This window comes from Oryctolagus cuniculus, chromosome 14, assembly GCF_051225735.1.
Source record: "Oryctolagus cuniculus isolate XC-2025 breed Fujian yellow rabbit chromosome 14, ASM5122573v1, whole genome shotgun sequence".
NCBI lineage: Eukaryota > Metazoa > Chordata > Mammalia > Lagomorpha > Leporidae > Oryctolagus > Oryctolagus cuniculus.
Genome location: NC_142880.1, coordinates 73,540,413 through 73,560,978, shown reverse-complemented (window position 1 = coordinate 73,560,978; position 20,566 = coordinate 73,540,413). Strand labels below are relative to the sequence as shown.

The following is a 20,566-nucleotide window of genomic DNA, read 5'->3' as shown; positions in this document are numbered from 1 at the left end:
AGCATATCATTAGGAGAATGTATATAGTCGTATAGATTCTGTGGTTTTTGTCTCAAGTTTGCACAAGACTAATCACATTGCTATATCTTGTACAGGAAACACCACAGACAGACTTACTTTGCTTTTTTTGTTTTTCTCCTTTTAGAGCATTAAAGTGAAAACCAGCTAAGGAGCTAAAAAAAATAGAGCTTTGGAAGAAGTCATATTAATTTGAGATAAAATGTGGATATTTGAAATCACAGCAGTCACGTTCTTGAGTCATTTTTTTATTTAACATATAAGACAGGAAGTTCATTTGCCTTGACGTAAAATACACAGCTGAAGCACAAGATAAGATAGAATTATACAAAAATACCAAGTCTCTGACCTCAAATCAGCATACAGGATATGCCACACATTAGGACATTCAAAATGCTTTTTTGCACTCTCAGCTATTTCTAATTATATCAGCTTAACTGACTTTTACCTGATAACTGATTTCACTTAAAAACTGGATTTAAATTAGGCACATGATAAATTACCAGAGTCAACAAAGGTCATGCTTCTTTGTTCTTGAATGCAATCAAACATTTTCTTTTAAAGAGCTCATCCAATAGTAAAAGACTTATTAGAAATGCATATACCCTTAAGTTATTCATTTTGATGAGTCCATTTTGAGGTAAATAAAAATGAGCAATGCATTATACTTCATGTTAGTCCACGCAGAAAATTTTATTGGAATAACTATGATAGCTGTTTCAGTGTAGTAGTTATTATATGCAATATTTTTCTTTTTTTTTTAAAAAAAAATGGGTACAGTTCTTTACACTGTCAATGAATAATTTTACAGCCTCACAGTAGTAACATACTATTCTCTTTACAGGCTAATGTTCACTAATAGAGAACCCAGAGTGTCTTGTGCATCCTGAGCAAGGCCAAGAGGTGTTTCAGAAATAAAACACTAAATATCTGGATCTTCCGTGTCCAAAGTTTCCAGAACAAAGAAGGTCTGAGATGTTGCTGCTTCACGTGACTGAGTTAAGCATATAGTGTGTTAAGCTCAGGGAAATCAGCTCTGGTTAACCCGCATGTAAGAATATACTTTTGCTCTTACTTAATTAACAATTTCCTGGTGCAAAGTACATGTGCTTGTCTTATAGGAGAGACAGCTGACAGTATTTTGTGGTGTAATGATGTAGATATAAAAGATAGTTTCATTACCTCCCACCCCCATCCCCTGCATTTTTTCTGTAGAAGATGCTTCAGGGGCATGACATAAAGATTGTCACCTGGCACTGGTGGTGTGTCCCCTTTGCTTGGCTACTCCTTCAGTTTTTCCCATGTACTCTCTCAGCGAATGTCGATAGGGGATTACTCAACAGCACAACTGGCTTTGTTTCTATTGTCATTTGGGAAATGTCCTTTTCTATGCACAGATGAAATTGAAACAAAAGATTAAACACTGAGTTTAGGAACATGGCAGAAAAGCACTTAAAATTCCACACTAGTGTTTTTTTTTTTCTTAAATAAGAATGTGATTTGAATTGCATTAAAACCAAATAAAATCCTATTTTTAGAGTGTCACTGGTCCCTAGTTTATTATCCTGATTCCTATGATGACATATAAGATTAAAAGATTTCTGAGTCTCCGCTCACCTATAAAGATAACATCTACCATCCAAGGGCCTTCAAGAGACTCAATCATAGATAGCTGAGGAGGCCCCAAACCAAAACAAAACACCCAGAATGGGCATTTACCCTGGCAACTGAAATCCGTGCTGCATATCAATCAGAGTGCCTGGTTCTGATTTCCAGCTCTGGTTTCTCACTCCAGCTTCCTACTAATGTAGACCTTGGGAGTTAGAATGAACCAGCAGATGGACATTCTGACTGTCGATCTAACTCTCTGCTTCTCAAATAAATAAAATGCAAAAAAGCAGACATTTTGCTGTGCAATTGAGGAGAGAAGAAACCAACTAGAGAGTGGAGGGCAGATAGGTCTTGCGAATTGACTGGCTCGTGCTGCCCAGTCCTAACAGTATTGAGATTGTCCAGCCAGTGGCAGTGGAAAAATGAAAGAAGCTTTGTGTACAGTTCTAAATTCATTAGCTACTGGGTAAAGCTTTTGCCATATGTGAAATATGGGGATTACAAACTAAAAGAACTGATCTCAAAGCAAGGAGTCCAGAGTTAGAAGGGAGGCCTCATCCTTGATATTTCTTAGTACTGTTAAAACGTCAGCTCCTGTGTATCTGATGTGAGGGGTGACCTTGGAGCATGAAAACAGTGGTGGATTAGGGGTTCAGTTCAGGCTCTTTATAGCAGCACAAGGATTCAGTCCCAACAGTTAGTAACCTGACTTCCTGGGTGCTAGATGTTGTAGGGATTAACAGGGCTGGGGTTTGACATCCTGCATATAACATTTTACACTTGGCTCAAGGTTGATGATTAAAGGCTGTAACTTTGAATTTCCAAATTCAAGGTTAAATTTTAATGTAAGATTCAAAAATACTAATTTGCTTACCAAATCAATGTGACTGTCTACATAGTAACATTGGACCATTTGGAAAATGGCAGCATTTAGTCTTATGTGTTCTGAGTTTCTTTTCACTGTTGAGTTTCTATTCCATGGCAGCTTCAGAATTTTTGTACAGGAGGGGTTTAGGGATGGCAGTTTGATTGACAGGAGATGCCCAGAGGACTCACCCTGAAGCCGTGTTTGCACTTCGAAGTCTACTTACAGCTTATAATTCAATTATACATTTTAGTTTTCCTGAAAGCCTCTCTTTTCATTTTTTTTTTTTAAAGATTATTTCCATGGGTAAAGGTGGGGGCTATGAAGTACTTGGGGAAAATCATCAAAGGGCCAAATCCCTCCAGCCTCCCCACTGGCACCGTCACTGGGAGTGTTTACACAGCCTGTGAAGGTCTTAAAGATGCTGCATCTCGAAGGTCTGTTTTACTTTGTCCCTGCTCCATTATGCCATGCCAACCTTATAGAGAGCCACTGGGGAACCAAGGAATGCATCCTGTATACATGATCAACTCACTGAAGCTGGTATTTGTAGCAAACAGAGCCTGCATTTTATCAACAGATTTTTTTTTTTTTCCCATTAGGATTCTTGAAAAGCTGTCTTGGGGAGAAGACTACTTGCGGGGAGTTTGGGAAGTGTTGTAAATAAATGAAGAGTGCATCAGAGACTTTTTCACAATTGATTTGCTGGAAGCCACTTTATTTGGGCAATACTGTGACTTCCGATGGCATGGGAGACAGGGTGTGTGGGCCCGAGGCTTGCCCAGTTTTCTCAGTGTTCTGAAAAGCGAGACAGACAGTTCACAGAGCAGATTACAAGATGCTTGACAAAGACATCACCCCGGGGAAAGCACATTCCAGGGGAGCCGTTGGGGTCACTGTTCACAGTGTGCACACTGTGGCCCTAGAGAGAAAACGGGCAGAGTGTCTCACAGCCTCTACTACCAGCCACCTCTGCTCCATCTCAATGCAACTGTTCTTTAAAATTTTTTTCCTTTTGGTGCAAATATTGCTGTTTTCCAATTAAGCCTACAGTTTTATAGAAAGTGGAAAGAACATTTATATCATGTGAGCATATATATACATTTATAAATAAAATGGCTGCTTAAGTGCCAAAATTTGTAAAAGTATCTCTTTCCGTAAGACTCCTTTCAAACACAGTTAATACAGAGAAAATGTTCTGAGACTTAACTGCCCACGAATCTAGTGCTCAGAAGAAAAAAGTTTTACAAAGTGGATCACTGCATTTTAAATTGGATCACAGAAGTTAAAGCTATTTACAAAGGACGACCTTTCACTGTGCTGCCTGTGGGGCTTTGAGAAAGTGAAACAGCTTCTTTGTGGTTCCTGAGTAGGTCTGATTTCCACTGTGGGTCACCTCTTGTATTTTCTTGTTTTCAACTCGTTTCTTCTTATGCAAGTTCTTCTCATTTTATTAGTATTAAAGGACGGTTATAATTTTAGAATTGAAACTGAAGAATGGGGAATTATACAGCGTCATGCCTACCTGGCTTGAATAATTAGCATTTCCACATAATTTGGAATATTATAATGCTCTGTGTTTCTGTGTATGTATATAGACTATCTATCTATCTATCTATCTATCCATCCATCCCCAGCATGTGACTTATTTCAGTAATGGCTGAAGCCAGTTCATATTGTTTCTAAGAGCTAACCAATACATTTCTAGGAGTTCTGCAAGCTGGTTAGGGTCATGCTGGTAACTTGAGAATGGCTACAGAGATACTATTTTAACCATGGAAATTGATAAATAATACACACTAGAGATTATTTCCCCCAGAGAGCAGGTCATTAAATAATTTGCCAATATACGAATGTATGTTTGGCCAGGAAAGGGACTGAATACATTGTTCATTTCACAATGCAAGCAATAATCAATTTTTTAAATACTAAAGAACAAGAAATAGTTTGATAATTTAATTTAGCAACAAGCTCATAATAGTCTTAAATATCATCCACTTTCCTTATTAATCATTTAAAAATAAAACAAGTGTCTAACATATCTCTTAATCATTGTATATGTTTTATAACATTTGTGCAGAAGCTAATCTGGGACATCTGTTGACATGTTTTTTAACCAAAACTGGAGTTATGGTTTTTAGGTAGTTGAAGAACTGTAAGCTAAACCTAAACATCAATTAAAATGAAAACTATATGAAAAGTAGATGAATCAACATTTTTTCCTGATGTAGTTTGTGTTTGTTTAGTTTTTGTAAACTCTGTTATTTGGTGTTATTGTGTGTGCATATATGAACATACATACAGACCCATAAATCCCTACAAATCATAAACATGAAAACGGGGTCTCTTGTTCATTAAATATTCTACTTGGTAACCAGGAATGACCTATGTTAAAAATGGTGCCAGGTTTATAAATAGCTATTTGGTCCAGCCAGATAGCGACTCCTCTCTTTTCTAAAAAGGTCAACATGCCCTAATTTCTATTTTTCCTCTTTGGCTTAACAAAGTATTTAGTTTGAATCTTCACACTCATGGTTCAGTGACTGCTTTGTGTGGCAGTCACAGATGCCAAGTATGAATTTAAATTTATCTGTTCGATTTACTTCTAAGAATGTGCTGAGAAGGGAGAGGGCTGCTGGGCAGTCTGTGCAGCAGGGTTGTACAACGCGCCGACTCTGAATCAGACAGACCCTGAGTTTTGTTGAAAAACAAAGACATAGCCGGCGCCGTGGCTCAATAGGCTAATCCTCCACCTTGCGGCGCCGGCACACCGGGTTCTAGTCCCGGTTGGGGCGCCGGATTCTGTCCCGGTTGCCCCTCTTCCAGGCCAGCTCTCTGCTATGGCCAGGGAGTGCAGTGGAGGATGGCCCAGGTGCTTGGGCCCTGCACCCCATGGGAGACCAGGAAAAGCACCTGGCTCCTGGCTCCTGCCAGGATCAGCGCGGTGCGCCGGCTGCAGCGGCGGCCATTGGAGGGTGAACCAACGGCAAAAGGAAGACCTTTCTCTCTCTGTCTCTCTCTCTCTCACTGTCCACTCTGCCTGTCAAAAAAAAAAAAAAAAAAAAAAAAAAAAAAAAAAGAAAAACAAAGACACGAGGCGGGAAGAACGATTTCTGAATCTGCGGATGGATGGCAAGAGTGAAGCAAATTCCAAAAGCAGCTATTTGTGAACAAGGACAGGCAGCAGGAGGATACCAGATCTCTAAAAAGATGAACGCTTCTTCTAGCTACGGATAACTTGGCATCCCCCAGGCACATCCACTTGGCCTTCTGGATTCTAGATGTAGGTGTGCAGAGCCAAGAGGTAGCTGACTCTGAGACATCAGAGAATTCCTTGGAAAATAGCCTTAAAAAGTTAAATCAACGGCACTGATTTCAGTGTTAGTTGGCTGCTTTTTGAGAAAAGCAGATCCTGGGACTTTGTGGATAACTACAGGTTCGGGTACTAGAATGGTAAATCAAACGGAGAAATGGGAGTTGTTGCAGAAGTATCAGCAAATTTTACAGCAGTAGTTCACCAGTGCAGCTAGCTACTCTACATTCATTCAGTTACTTTCCTAAGAAATGGCGCAACCGGGAGCTTATGTTACAGTAGAATCTAATCAACCTCAAGGATTACTTCAAGAACAAAGAAGCACACGCAGAGGTGAGATACTGTTCTCTTGGTGGGATCTTTCAAACCTGAAGTTGTTTTCGGCACATTTCTGGGCTTCTGTATAAATATTGCTCTGCTACACTCAAAGAAGCAGTGACTTCTTGGGAAAATGCAATACTGGAATGGAATATGCCTTTTAATAAAAACAAGAAATGTGTTTGGAAAATTAAATATATCTTTAAAAATGAAAAAAATAAGCATAATCTCACAGCTTGGGGGTTTAAACGAACCTGTACCAAGGAGTTGAGAAGACTCCTATTTTGATTTACATCATGAAACCTCTACCATGCAAAATCTGCTCAGCAAAGATGACTTCAGCATTCAGTAGCAATTGTCTCTGCCGCCACATTCCATTCAGCTATCATTTCAGCATATCCCCCACACAATGTGGCTTTTCATGATAAATCACGAAACTGTGCCACACAAAACTGCTTTAAAGTGGTTTTTCTTTTTCAGTATAAAAGAGTTTTGCATTTAGAGTTCAACATCAAAATAAACATATTTTATAAAAACTTAATCCATTCAGTATACTTGTTTTTAAATAAGGCGTCTGTCTTGAGTTTCTATCCTGGGTAGAATTTCAGATCGATTGCATTACTTTCTGATCACATTGGAAAAATTTTTTTCCAAGTACAGAATCCAACACGAAGATGTTGAATGTATTCTTTGTGATTTAATTCTATTTTTAGTCCATGTGGTAGACAGACTCTACTAGGGGGAACTTTTCTCATTAGAACTGGAAGAAGTGACATCTTTTAGATAATTCCTTGCTTAGCATTACAAATGCTTTCATGCTGGACATGCATATCCATCAGAAATCAAGGGAAAAGCTTAATTTATATTATTTTGAAAGTAGATGTTTCAACGATCTTAAAAATTCTTATCTATTCCTTAAATATTTTAGATGCATAAGTTATTCTTCTTTAAAACACTTTGTAACACTGTTTAAATACTCAGTAAAAATGAATAATTATTTAAAATATTTTTCATCAGTTTATAAAACATATCTTTGGATATCTTTTTGGATCAGCTTGATCTGTCATTTTCCAAGTGATAAGTCCCTGATGGATTATATAGAATTATGTGACCATGTTTTTAATTATGTTTATAAATTTCTTGTCACATATTTAAGGCAAACCTGAGGATAGATCATTGAATAATTGCTATTTTTTTCTCTTGTATAATGTTTCATTTCTCCATTTTCTTCTTTAGTGGTCTTTTGAAGAATCCAATCTGTTGAGAAAGTATAAAACATAATACAGTGAATTATTTTGATTTAGGTAAAAAATGCTTCCTTCTTTGGACAAAAATTTAATTTAAATCTACTGGCAATTCTAGGCATCAAACTAATTAATATGGTTGAGAACTATCTTCTTCATTAACCTATTAATGTGGGATGTCAAGAAAATGACGTTCAAGTTTCTATTCCATTTTTCACCTTTTCATTAGTTAGATATAGAAAGCCCTCTTGTGAACAAAGAACATTTAGAGGGTCTGCAAAAATATTTTGAGAGACATACAAACTGCAGTTAGCTGGCACTATCTCTTCTTTGCCAGCATCATTTTTTTTTTTTTTTTTTTTTTTTTTTTTTTTTTTCCCCATTGATGTGGCAGAGAGATTCTTCCAAATAGCTGATGGTTATTGGAGCTGATAGGGACTGTGGCAGGTACATCCTTGGCCAGGATGTTGGGAAGATTTCTGAGTTGTCTGGAATAGCTTCAAATGTGTCAGAACACCTGCTTATGAAGAAGGTGCCCCCTTTTTTTAAGATTTATTTATTTGGTTTTTTTTTCAAAGGCAGAGTTACAGAGAGAGAGAGAGAGGGAGGGAGAGAGAGAGAGAGAGAGAGAGAGAGGTTCCATCCCCTGGCCCACTTCCCAAATGACCACATCATCTGGTACTGGGCCAGGCTGAAGCCAAGAGCCAGGAGCTTCTTCCAAGTCTCCCATGGGAAGGGGCAGGGGCTTGGGCCATTTTTCTACTGCTTTCCCACATGCAATAGTAGGGAGCTGGGTTGGAAGTGGAGCAGCTGGGACTCCAACAGATACCCATATGAGATGTCAGTGGTTTAATCTGCTATGCCACAATGCTGGGCCCTGAAGAACTTTGGAACACACCCTGTGTCATTTGGACACGAAGACAGGTAATCAGCTCTAAAATTTCATGTGGTAGTGAATGAGTCATATTTCATTATGCTTTGTCACCTGGGGCCTAATAAAAAGTTTATTGTGCTCTATTTATCTTCTATTATAAAGAACAAAAAAAAAGTATAGACTAGAAGGAACCTTTGCAATGATCTAACCTAATGCTTTTTTTTTTTTTTAAATATTTATTTGTCAAGTAGAGTTATAGACAGTGAGAGAGAGACAGAGAGAAAGATCGTCCTTCCATTGGTTCACTCCCCAAATGGCCGCTACGGCCGGTGCTGCCCCGATCAGAAGCCAGGAGCCAGGTGATTCTTCCTGGTCTCCCACGCGGGTGCAGGCACCCAAGCACTTGGGCCACCCTCCACTGCCTTCCTAGAGTGCAGCAGAGAGCTGGACTGGAAGAGGAGCAACTGGGACTAGAACTGGCGCCCATACGGGATGCTGGTGCCACAGGTGGAGGATTAACCAAGTGAGCCACAGTGCCAGCCCCTAAAATGCTTATTTTTAAAAACCATTTATTTTATTTATTTAAAAGTTACAGAGAGAGGTAGAGACAGAGAAGTCTTCCACCTGCTGGTTCACTCCCCAAATGGCAGAAATGGCTGGAGTTAAGCCAATCTAAAGCCAAGAGCCAGGAGATTCTTCCATGTCTCCCACATGAGTGTGAGGGCCCAAGGACTTGGGCCATCCTCTGCTGCCTTCTTAGGCACATTATTAGGGAGCTGGATTGGAAGTGGAATAGCCAGGACTCGAACCAGTGCCCATATGGGATGCTGGCATCACAGGCTGGGCCTTTAACCCACTGTGACACAGCGCAGGCCCCAAAATGTCTTTTTTTTAAGAAAGTAAATTAGAGATCATTGAGAAGTGGTTTTTCAGATTTTTGTATTTGTCTCTCTCTCTGTATGTTTTAAATTGAGACTGGGCTATAACAGATCTAGTAAAGGCAATATTTTAATAATGAAGTTATGATAAATTATGCAAAGGAAGTATTATGTTTAACACATAATTATTGGAAAATTGAGGGCCTTAATGGGATAGAGCGAGACAGTGAGCACTTTTAGGCTTAGCGAAGTTTTACTCAGGGCTTTCGTCTTCCACCAGGGCAGAATCTAGTCTGTGACTGGTAGATGAGGAAAAGGACACAACAGAAGTGAATGTGAAAATAACTGAATCTGCCAGTTCTCCTACTTGTCTCAGGCCCTTTTCTTCGAGCCAACTATAATAGTTTTGGATGCACAAACCATATGTTCCTTTAAAGTGAGCCTGCACGTCCCCAGTGAGAGTAAATCAGTCGTGGCTTTACAAGAGCAGGTAGCATATCTTAAGGCTCTCTTCTCTATCTGCTCTTCCTAGCTTTCAACCTCTCCTTTCTCTCTCTCGCGTCTTTTTGCTTCTGTTCAAACTTCCTCTGCTTCTACACATTAAATGTTCTATTTTAAAACTTAACTTCTGTTTTCTAAACTTACTGGGCCAATTTTGTTCATATTGGGTTTTTAATGGCAGCTGGATGATTGGAATGGAGATTAGGACAATATAGTTTATAGCTTCAGACTGGGCCAGTCCTAGTTGAAACAGGGAAAATTTGTTCTCAGCACCTACACTTTCCTTATAGCAGTCCCTTTCCTTGTGTTTATCTTGTATTTGTCTAATGATCATTTTTGTATTCCTCTAGGGGTTAAGATGCGGATTGAGTTACCTGCGTCCTACATCATAACACATGGGTTTAAGTCCTGGGTCCACTCTTGCTTCCAGTTTCCTGCTCTTATGCCCCCTGGGAGATAGCAGGTGATGGTTCAAATAGCTGGGTTCCTGTCACCCACATGGGAGAGCTGGTCTGAGTTCCTGATTGACTTTGGCCTGGCCCAGCCGTGGCTGTTGCAAGCATTTGGGGAGTGAACCAGCAGATGGGAACTCACTCTTGCTCTTGTTCTCACTCTTCCCAGCCCTCTGCCATCTCTCAAATAAATAACATAAGTAATAGTTAAAAAAAGAAACAAACTCTTATGGCAAAAGGTCTAACTAAACTATCTCTGGAAAAAGTAAATGCTTAATGAATGCAGTTTGGACTGAATAAATGTGGCCTGAATAAATTCATACTGATGTATAAAATTCATACTAATGTATAAAATACATCATACTGATATATAAAAGGCTAAAAATGCGGTGAGCAGTTCTGCATCCACCACCATCCCATCTCCAGGAAGGATGTGCACATTGGATGGGGAACAAAGCTAAACCTGAAGTATGAACAGAAAAACCATCAGCGGTGGAACTTCAGGCATCAGCATGACATCAAGTTTGGAGAGGCACAGTCCACCTTCTCATGGTTCCTCCGCGTACTGTGTCATTCGCCCAGGTGGTTACACTGGCCTGACTGCGTGTCTCCCTCAGCATGTGGTCCCTATTTCAGGTCACATTTAGCAATTTACTTAAATCTTTGTCCTCTAGAATTCTCCTGCAATCAATCAGGAAGTATATTAAGAAACCGCTAAGATTTTTGTCCAGCTTTAATTTCTGTCATGTGTACAGTGAAGATAAATATACAAGCACTTTGTCTTTTGAAAGTGAATATCTGATCTAATAGGAACCTTTGGTCTGTTCCTTACAGAGGGTCTCAGTACGGAGTCCCAGGGAACTTCCAGACTGGAAGGATCTGAGAAGGAGGAAGTGTCTGCTCTAGGTCGTGTTCCTATAAGTTGCCTGCTGAGGAGAGCAGCTCTTCTGAGCCTACTGCACGCAGACCGAACCACGCTTCAGGGAGGTCCCTGCAAAGCTTTACTGCATGGGGAGAGGAGGAACTAAGCTGCTTAGTGCATTGAAGCTCCTGAGAGCCTGACCCACCCGGGCCCTCATTCCAGAACTGAATAGTTTTGGAAGTTTTGGAGAGTTCACAGCCCTCTTGAACAAGACCTGATTTCTTGAGCTCTAGAACCTGCAGCAGGTAGATTTACTGGAGAGCAGTAGGCTTTCCACATGGACCATTGCTTGAAACCAGTCATTCTTGCTGGTGATCACGGGAGAATTAACCTCTCTGCTTTAATGTTCTCAGGTATAAGATGAGGCTCAAATACGTGGTTGAAAGATTGCCACGAGGACAGCAGAGTGGCAGAGGTCTATATTGTTAATCAGAACCTTACTAACTATGGGTCTTGAAAACTACACTTAATTGCCCAGCGCCGCGGCTCACTAGGCTAATCCTCCGCCTTGCGGCGCCGGCACACCGGGTACTAGTCCCAGTCGGGGCGCCGGATTCTGTCCCGGTTGCCCCTCTTCCAGGCCAGCTCTCTGCTGTGGCCCGGGAGTGCAGTGGAGGATGGCGCAGGTGCTTGGGCCCTGCACCCCATGGAAGACCAGGAGAAGCACCTGTCTCCTGCCATCGGATCAGCGCGGTGCGCGGGCCGCAGCGTGCAGGCCGCGGCGGCCATTGGAGGGTGAACCAACGGCAAAAGGAAGACCTTTCTCTCTGTCTCTCTCCCACTGTCCACTCTGCCTGTCAATAAAAAAAAAAAGAAAACTACACAAAATTTTTTGTGCCTTATTTTCCTCATTTATGAAATGAGGTTCATAATGGTGTCTACCTCACGGGGTTGATGTATTAAGGGGGGAATGCTGAAGACAGAAACACTGAGAACAGTTCCTGGCGTAGGGGAAACACTCAGTGAGAGCAAGTTCTCTTCCCCCCTGCCTTGGGACTACCGATCTGGGCTTCCCACGGGAGTGGCTGAATTTACTAAACCTTCAGGTCAAAACAGTCCAGGGTTTGCTAAGTGACCTTCTTTGTGGTCCTAAGGAGATGTAGGGAGCCATCAGCACTATGTATCACCACAACACTAACTGGATGATGGACAAATGTGTTTATTTTTACATTTGTGATCTTTGAGACTAGTGACCTCCCCCGAAAAATCAAGGTGGCTGAAACTTGCTGTTTGTTAGTCTTAAACACAGCCGAGGCCAGGGAACATCTGCAGATATCAGTCCTGGTTTTCCTCTTCTGTCAGTCGTGTCCTTAAACTATATGGGCAAGTGCGAGGGTCCGATACGACGGTAGGAATAAAACACCACACTGAATGAAGCTTCAAGTAACTCCCTCTGCTTAGAGGCGCACATCTTAAATTTCAAGCACAACATTGGCCCTGCCGAGCCAGACCTTGAGCACCACAGTGTGGCAAATTCGGGTACTGCAGCGCTAGCACTGTAACATACAGAAGGAACTGCTAGACATTGGATGTGGAGAATTCGGTCTGTCAGGGTGACTTTGCTGCAAAAATGTCAAGAATTTTACTGAATTACGTGCCATGGAACTACGAGTTTAACATGGCTTTGTTCATCTTCTCTAAGAGTAACCATCTGAAAGAGGAAGTTAGTCATCACAGAAAAAAAGAATAGGAACAGTTGGTAATTCAGAAGAACAGAAACTTGGTGTTTAAACTATTTGACTAAATCATGTGTTGCCAAGGTATTAGAAAAATAAATATGCTGGAACAAGATGTTTCTGACACAGTTGGTTCAACTTAACACCACATAAGACACAGTGAGAATAAATGCCAATTTGATTTTTAATTGGAAAAATTAAATTATACTTTTTAATGAGTTTTTTTTTTGATAGGCAGAGTGGACAGTGAGAGAGAGAGACAGAGAGAAAGGTCTAGAACCTCCCGCAAGGGGGAGGATTAGCCTAGCGAGCCGCGGTGCCGGCCCTTTAATGAGATTTTATGCTCTGTTGAATGTATACTAAAAGCTATCCTCTCAATTTATTGGAAAATAATATGGCATATCTAGACCTAAGCAAAGCATCCATGTAAATATTCAGACGTATTCAACAGAAAGTAGAAAATTTCATAATTTTATAAAAGTATTTGAAATAGGAGTCTGAAACTTTAAGATTTCCCTTATATCAACTAATTAGTAAATCCCTCATCTCTCTATCAGTGCACAACTATTGAATAAAAGGTGGTATGTCTGTTCATATGTAAAAGAGGTATTTGATTTCTAAGATGCACTTAGATGGGATTAGGACAAGATTTATCTTAACCATGAGTGTACGGCTTATATTTTTTAAACTGACACATAGTAATTCTTTTTTACTATAAAAAGTTTTTATGAGGCTGACATGGTGCAGTGAGTTAAGCTGCTGCCTACAACGGTGACCTCCTATATGAGTACTGGTTTATGTCCTTGCTATTCCACTTCTGCTAATGTGCCTGAGAAGGCAGCAGAAGATGGTTCAAGTACTTGGACCCCTGCACCCATGTGGGAGACGTGGATGTTGTTCCAGGTTCCTACCTTTGGCCTGGCCCAGCCCCGACTCTTGAAGCCATTTGGGAAGTAAACCAGTAGATGGAAGATCTGTTTCTCTCTGTAACTTTGCTTTTCAAATAAAGAAAATCCATCTTTTTATAAAAAAGTATTTAGTTTTCTTTTCTTATAAAAGTAATATCTAGCTATTTTGAAATTTTAAAATGTCATTGTCCTCTGTAATGGTCATTTTTTTAAAAGATTTATCCATGTATTTGAAAGCAGAATTACAGAGAGGCAGAGGGAGAGAAAGAGAGAGAATATCTCCCATCTGTTGGTTCACCCCCCAAATGGTGGCAACAGCTGGAGCTGGGCTGATCTGAAGCCAGGAGCCTAAAGCTTGTTCCAGGTCTCCCATGTGGGTGTAGGGGCCCAAGGACTTGGGCCATCTTCTGCTGCTTTCCTAGTCACATTAGCAGGGAACTGGATCGGAAAGTGGAGCAGCCGAGACTCAAACAAGTGTCCATATGGGATACTGGCAGGCAGGTGGCAGTTTTATCTGCTATGCCACAGAGCTGGCCCCATATAACATTCATCTTTAGAAAGGTCCTCCCTCAATTTTGGATATATTCACCCCAAGATAGGTTACTTTTTTCCCCTTTACAAAAATGGGGTCAAGCTGTGCACAGCATTGGAAATGAACACTTCCTTTTCCTCTTGGTCATCACTCAGTATTCATTTCATTGCTGTATAATAATATGCTTCACAGCTTGGGCAAATCATAATTTATTTTATCAATGTGCTCTTCATGTTTGAAATAGACAACTTCTGGTGCTTACCTTCCACAGTGCTAATATGAGCAGCATTAACAGCAGTAATCCAGCAAAAGCACTCAACAGGATAACCCACAAGGGCACTCTGCCTGGTAGCCCATCTTTGGAGATTTGAATCGCAAGCTGAAAATTATTAAACACGATTGTCAACATCAATAAGCACCCAACCAGAACTCGTGGGACATTCAGTTTTTGCAGGTCATAATTTTCTAACAAATAGTAGAAACAATCTCTATACCACAGACAGACAAAACACAGAGCTCGCAATTGAAAATGCCCCTCTTCTTTTCTAAATCTCTGATCATTTCAAATTTATCATTACCAATAAAGTATTTATAGCCTTATCCTTCAGAAATATATACATCAGAGCAAAATGTCAGTGAATCCAAACACTCAAGAGTAGGATTGAATCTGTTTAACTCAGGGAGATCCAAAGTGTTTTATGTTTCAAAGATTAATTAACAGACTTCACTACATTATCATGATACCATCAGTTTAGGATATAATATCACAGTTGCTCACATAAAACCTTGAGTAGGTCTCCTTGTTCTAATGTACCTTATTTGTTGTTTATAAACTGAAAATATAATTGTTATACAAGCAAATGCGTAAGTTTCAAGAATACAGATAAATGACTATTTGCATGAATATTCACCACTCTGTGCTTTTTTTATAGTACCACATGGCTTCTTCCAATTGACTTTTCTCTCAGCACCTAGCAATTAGGTCTGAACTAAAATGCAACTGAGAAACGGACAGCTTTTAGCACTCGGCTACTCAAGCTCTCTGTGTGGCGCTCAAACCTCAGTGAAACTTGTCTGATCTGTGGCCCAGCCCTTGGGTATCTGAAAAAAAGAAACTACTTCAGAGTTGCTATCTATGGCTCAAAGTTCTATTTTTGCCTTTTACTGAGTAAGAAATTTCAATTTCTTAACCTATAGGGAAGATTAGAACAGGAAACTCAGAGAGCAGGCATGTGAGTAGTTCAACAAGTTCATAGCAAATGAAATTAAAAGGTCAGTTTATTTTGTGCGAAAATGTTTTTGGAAATCCATATATATGATGGGTCTTCAAAAATTCATAAAATAGATATTATGAAAATTTATACATGGATTTCTATTTTTTTGCACCCAAATAAACTCACTTAATTTCATGTTTCCTGAACTTTTTGAGGTATACTTGTATTTGCATATAGTGAACACAAATATAAACCCGTGAAATCACTCCAGGTAGATCAAGCTGATATGTGGAAAATACAGAGCTGAAGACAGTGTGGGATTATACAGAATCAGACCATTAGAACATATTTGAATCATGTCTAAAACAATTCCATGAACTTACAGAAATTGCGGTCTAGATAGGATTGGAAAATTTTGTAAGATCATACAATTACAAAATGGTCATTATTAGTAATTTTATCAATATATATATGATTTTCCTTTAGGATGAAATGTAGCACAAATATTCGCAAGGGACTATTAAAATAACATTTATGGGAAATGGAGCTAATTGTAACATTTAAACATAACGTATCTGGGAATCAAATACACTTTTTCCAATATAATCCACACTCAGTTTTTTTAGGTTTGAAGGAATCATTGACTTTTCTGTGTATGGAACAACTTTATGTTGCACGCTGATCAGGCTGGGTACTCTGAAGTAAGTGAACACATGCAGGGGCTCGCGCTGTGGTGCAGCGGGTTAAGCTGCCTCTTGTGACACCAGAATCCCATACTGAAGTGCTTGTTTCAGTCCTTGCCACTCCACTTTTTTTTTAAAGATCTATTTTATTTATTTGAAAGGCAGAGTTGGAGAGAGGGAGAGAGGGAGAGAGGAAGAGAGGGAGGGGTGAGGGGGGAGAGAGAGAGACAGAGAGACAGAGAGAGAGAGAGAGGTCTTCCATCCTCTGGTTCACTCCCCAAATGACTGCAACAGCCAGAGCTGAGCTGATGTGAAGCCAGGAGCCAGGAGCTTCCTCTGGGTCTCCCACATGGGTGCAGGGGTCCGCGGACTTGGGCCATCTTTCAGTGCTTTCCCAGACCGTAGCAGAGAGCTGGATCAGAAATGGAGCAGCCAGAACCTGAACCTGCGCCCATATGGGATGCTGGTGCTGCAGGCCAGGGCTTTAACCTGCTGCGTCACAGTGCTGGTCCCATACCACTCCACTTCTGATCCAGCTTCCAGCTTTGGTGCCGGGGAAGGCAGAAGATGGTCCAACTAGTTGGGCCCTGCCACTCATTTGGGAGACCAGGATGGACTGTCTGGCTCCTGGCTTTTATCTGATCCCAGACATGGCTGATATAGATATTTGGGGAGTAAATAAGTAGATCAGAGATCTTCCTCTTTCTCATGCCCTACCTTTCAAATACATACATGCATACATAAATATATAAATAAATGAATCTTTAAAAAATTCTGTGCATATGAGAGTACTCCAAAGAAGTTGTAAACACATGGAATTAAAAGGTAAGTTTATTTTGGTGGAAAAGCATTTTGAAATCCATACAGTTTTGTTTTTCATGCTACATATTTTTCATGAGCTTTCTGAAGGTCTCTTTTATATTTTATTTGTTCTTTAAAAACATATTTATCAGACATCAATGTCACTGCAGTTGTTTGAAATAGCAATTTTTAAAGGCTATCTGAACATTAGGGAGTTTGCAGATAGAATATTATGATTCTCATGATGCGGTTTATTCATCTGGGATGTTTATGTATGTATTTTTCTTAATTTGAAAGGCAGAAGGACAGGGAGGGTGGAAGGAGGGAGAGAGATCTTCCAGATACTGCAACAGGTAGGGCTGGGGCTGGCCAAAGCCAGGAGCCTGAAACTCAATCTGGGTTTCTCATATGGGGGTTAGGAGCCAAAGTACTTCGGTCCTTAGCTGTTGCCTCCAATGACACATATTAGTAGGAAGCTGAAATCAGAGGCAGAACTAGGACTGGAACAAACCTAGGTATTTGGACATGGGATGCAGCTGTTCCAACCTGCAGCTTGAACACTGCATCAAAAGTCTGACCCCCAACATGGGGTTTTCAAACTCTTCCATGACAAGAGGGGAGATTATGCTGAAGTGTCTGTGTCCATAACAAATGCTTTGTTCTTATTTTACAAAAGCACAAAAGTAAAAAACAAAATAAAATAAAACAAAAAAACTCCTCAAACGATTTTATTTTCGGCAAAGACTCAAGCCTGCATTGTTTTGGGGGAATATTAGCTCATTTTTGTTTCAAATTTCCTAATGACTAAATCAAGAAAAATGTAAAGAATTTACACATATGCCTATACAATATAAAGCCATTTTGTGTAAAGAAACTGTTTTTCAAGTTTGCTCTTCAGATGTCAGCTGCATTTTGTGATGTCAGTTTTTCAGCAGGAAAGTTACAAGCGCACCATTTGCTCTAAAGGTGAAAGTAAAAACACCTATTTACTGTGATAGTTAGAAGAGATAAAAGTCAAACATGGCATGCTAATTGTAAATATCGTGATTTTTCCAAGTTGCTTACAAGGAAGAACAAGACTGAAATTGCACTCGAGGCTAATGAAGTATAATTTGAAGCAAATAGTATCTGTCACCGGGAGCAGCACCAGTCACTGCTTAAAGGACTGTACGCAATTATAAAACATTATGTCACAAAAGTCACAGTGAAGTGCATAATGTTTTCAAAACTTAGAGCTTCACTTACCTCTCTTTTTTGATTGCTACTACTTAAAACCAGTGATGTATTTTCACTCTGAAGTTCTCCCCTTATGGTAAGGTTTAAGCTGGAAAAATGTGCCTGGAAAATAAACGGATTTGTTTTTAATATATTATGGCTAATAAAAATGACAGCCAGCCATGTTTGTCTGGTGCAACCACTAAAGCTCTGTGAGATTAAAACACTGGCTTTGTTAACTTCCAAGTGGACCTGGTAGTATCAAAATGTACTTATCTTCACTCTTTTTCTGCCCTCCCCTCCAATTCTCATTTAGATCCTTGTTATAGAATGGAAACTTTTTCTGAATAATTTCTATCCAACTTGGTACTTAGAGCAAACCTCAAACTCTGTCTACCATTAATGCAGGCACCAAGTAGCTGCACTCTGATAATGAGGTTTATAAAAGCACCTGTTGAAGATTAAGTAGGGTCTTGCCAATATTCAATAGTTTATTACTTATGAAAACAACAACTTAGTGTGATCAAACTTAAAATGACTATTTCATATGATCAGCTAAATACTTGATAAGAAAAAGACACAATCCAAAACAAAGTTTTAAAGTAGCTTATTGTCAGACAGATTTGGCTTTATTGGGTTGGAAAATGCACTCCAAAATACTTGTAGAGAACAAAAGTCTGCTAAAAACACCGTGAGGCCATACACATGCTGGTTCTCTCCTTTGTTAGTGGTGTTAAGGATGGTAATTCTTGTAATTCTTTGAACAATAAGTACAAGCTTTGGTTCTTGAGAGGTATCTATCTCTTATGGTTCAAAGAGAAACAATGAGAGACTGAAGGCCTAACTGGAAGGAAGCATTGAAGATAACATGGCTATTAATAGGAGAGATGAGACCACCACATAGCTGGTTAAGGAGAGCTAGAGCAGTCTGTGATGTCCTCATGTCCTGTCCATAGAAGCACTGTGCGTAGCACATATGTCATAAGTAGTGAACAACATTTTGTCATTTTGTTTCAATAATTGTACAAAGAAATGCCTTCACTTACTTTTATAAAAGTCGGTCTCCACAAGATTAGTGATACATTCACTTGGCTCATGTCTGAAGGAATGAGATTACACGTGATGGTAGCAAATTTACATGTGCTGCAGTCCTGTTGAAATGTCCACAGGTGCATATCAGTATTCTTGCTATTTTATACAAAGTACTATATTACAACAATTCAAATAGTTTTTTCTAGGCTGACCCTGAATTTATTCATTTGGAAAGCATATTAGAAAAACAGCACTTGAGGGCCAATGTTGTGTGCTTGCAGTGGCAGCATCCTGTATGGGTGCCTGTTAGAGTCCCATCTGCTCCATTTCCATTCCAGCTCCCTACTAATGGCCTGCGAAAAGCAGTGGAAGGTGGCCCAAGTGTTTGGTCCTCTGCTACCCACGTGGGAGACCTGGAGAAACTACTGGCTCCAGCCATCTGGGGGCATCCAGCACTAGCTATTGCTGCCATCTGGGGAGTGAACTATCGGGTGGAAGATCCCCCTCTTTCTCGGTCTCCTCCTGTATCTGTGTAACTCTCACTTTCAAATAACTAAATAAACATTAAGAAAAGAAAGCACTTGACTTAATTTACCAGAATTGTGCCTCGTTTGAGATCATCAGATTTTGATTTAATCGTCTTTCCAGAGATGATTCCAAGAGGATCCTCAAGACTATGGGGTTCGCAGTGTGCGTTCTAGGAAATGAAAACAATTCTTTTATCACATAGTGCCGAATTTCAGAGGGAAATGTCCTAGTTATGCAGTAATTTGAAGAATCTGTGAATGACAGCCACTGACACACATTAAAGGTCCATCGTGGTTAAGCAGCAGGATGGAAGAGGCTCTTATGAACTGGCTCTATACACTGACCGGCAGGTAATTACTGGTCTGCACTTTCACTTTGTAACGAACTCGGTGAGGTTGTTATGGAAAGGAAAGGATGCTGGCAAAATTTACTATTGCACAAACAGTACACTCTTCAGCTTATTATTTAAACCAGAAATTAGCTTGTAAATTCCTGTAACACAGACAGCAAGAAAAATTTCAGACTACTGAGAATAGAAAGAGGGTTAGCACTGCTCTTCAGTAAAAGCTCATGAGATGGCTTATGAAATAGCACTCAAAAGAAACTCTCATCTGAATTTATGTATTCACACAATAATGTTTTTGAGTTCTTATATATGAAAGAAAAGACTCTTAGTTTTTGTGAGAGGAAGACGTAGGTAGGCAGCTCTATAAGATAGATGATTCTTGGGTTGTTTTTCTAGGCTTACATTTAATAAACCATTTGCTTTCAAAATCTTTTGATAAAAAGGTGATATGGATAAAGGTTCTCTTTCCAACTTCTCAAAAACCTGCCTTTTGGATTTTTGGTTTATTTTTCCCCTGCCCTCAGCAAATCATTTTAACACTTTAATTTTTAAAAATGTGTGAAAAGAAGACAAATTATCAAATGCCGAAAGCGTGCATGCATTAATTCAATATTTTTTGTGATTTTTCTATGTTT

General features: G+C 39.8%; 1 protein-coding gene across 2 annotated transcripts in view; it reads right to left on the bottom strand.

The window, feature by feature from the left end:
• Positions 1–253: 253 nt before the first annotated feature.
• ITGA1 (integrin subunit alpha 1) overlaps positions 254–20,566 on the bottom strand; it is a 181,201-nt gene continuing 160,888 nt past the window's right edge. The window contains exons 25-29 of one of the 2 annotated variants that reach the window (XM_008262192.5): positions 19,653–19,754; positions 19,072–19,176; positions 18,056–18,148; positions 14,375–14,491; positions 254–7,382 (exon numbers count right to left, since the gene is read on the bottom strand). In XM_008262192.5, coding sequence (XP_008260414.3) covers positions 7,338–7,382; positions 14,375–14,491; positions 18,056–18,148; positions 19,072–19,176; positions 19,653–19,754 — 462 coding nt within the window. In that variant the 3' untranslated portion in view covers positions 254–7,337. The remainder of the gene's footprint in view (positions 7,383–14,374; positions 14,492–18,055; positions 18,149–19,071; positions 19,177–19,652; positions 19,755–20,566) is intronic. The other variant, XR_016220176.1, reaches the window with a different exon arrangement.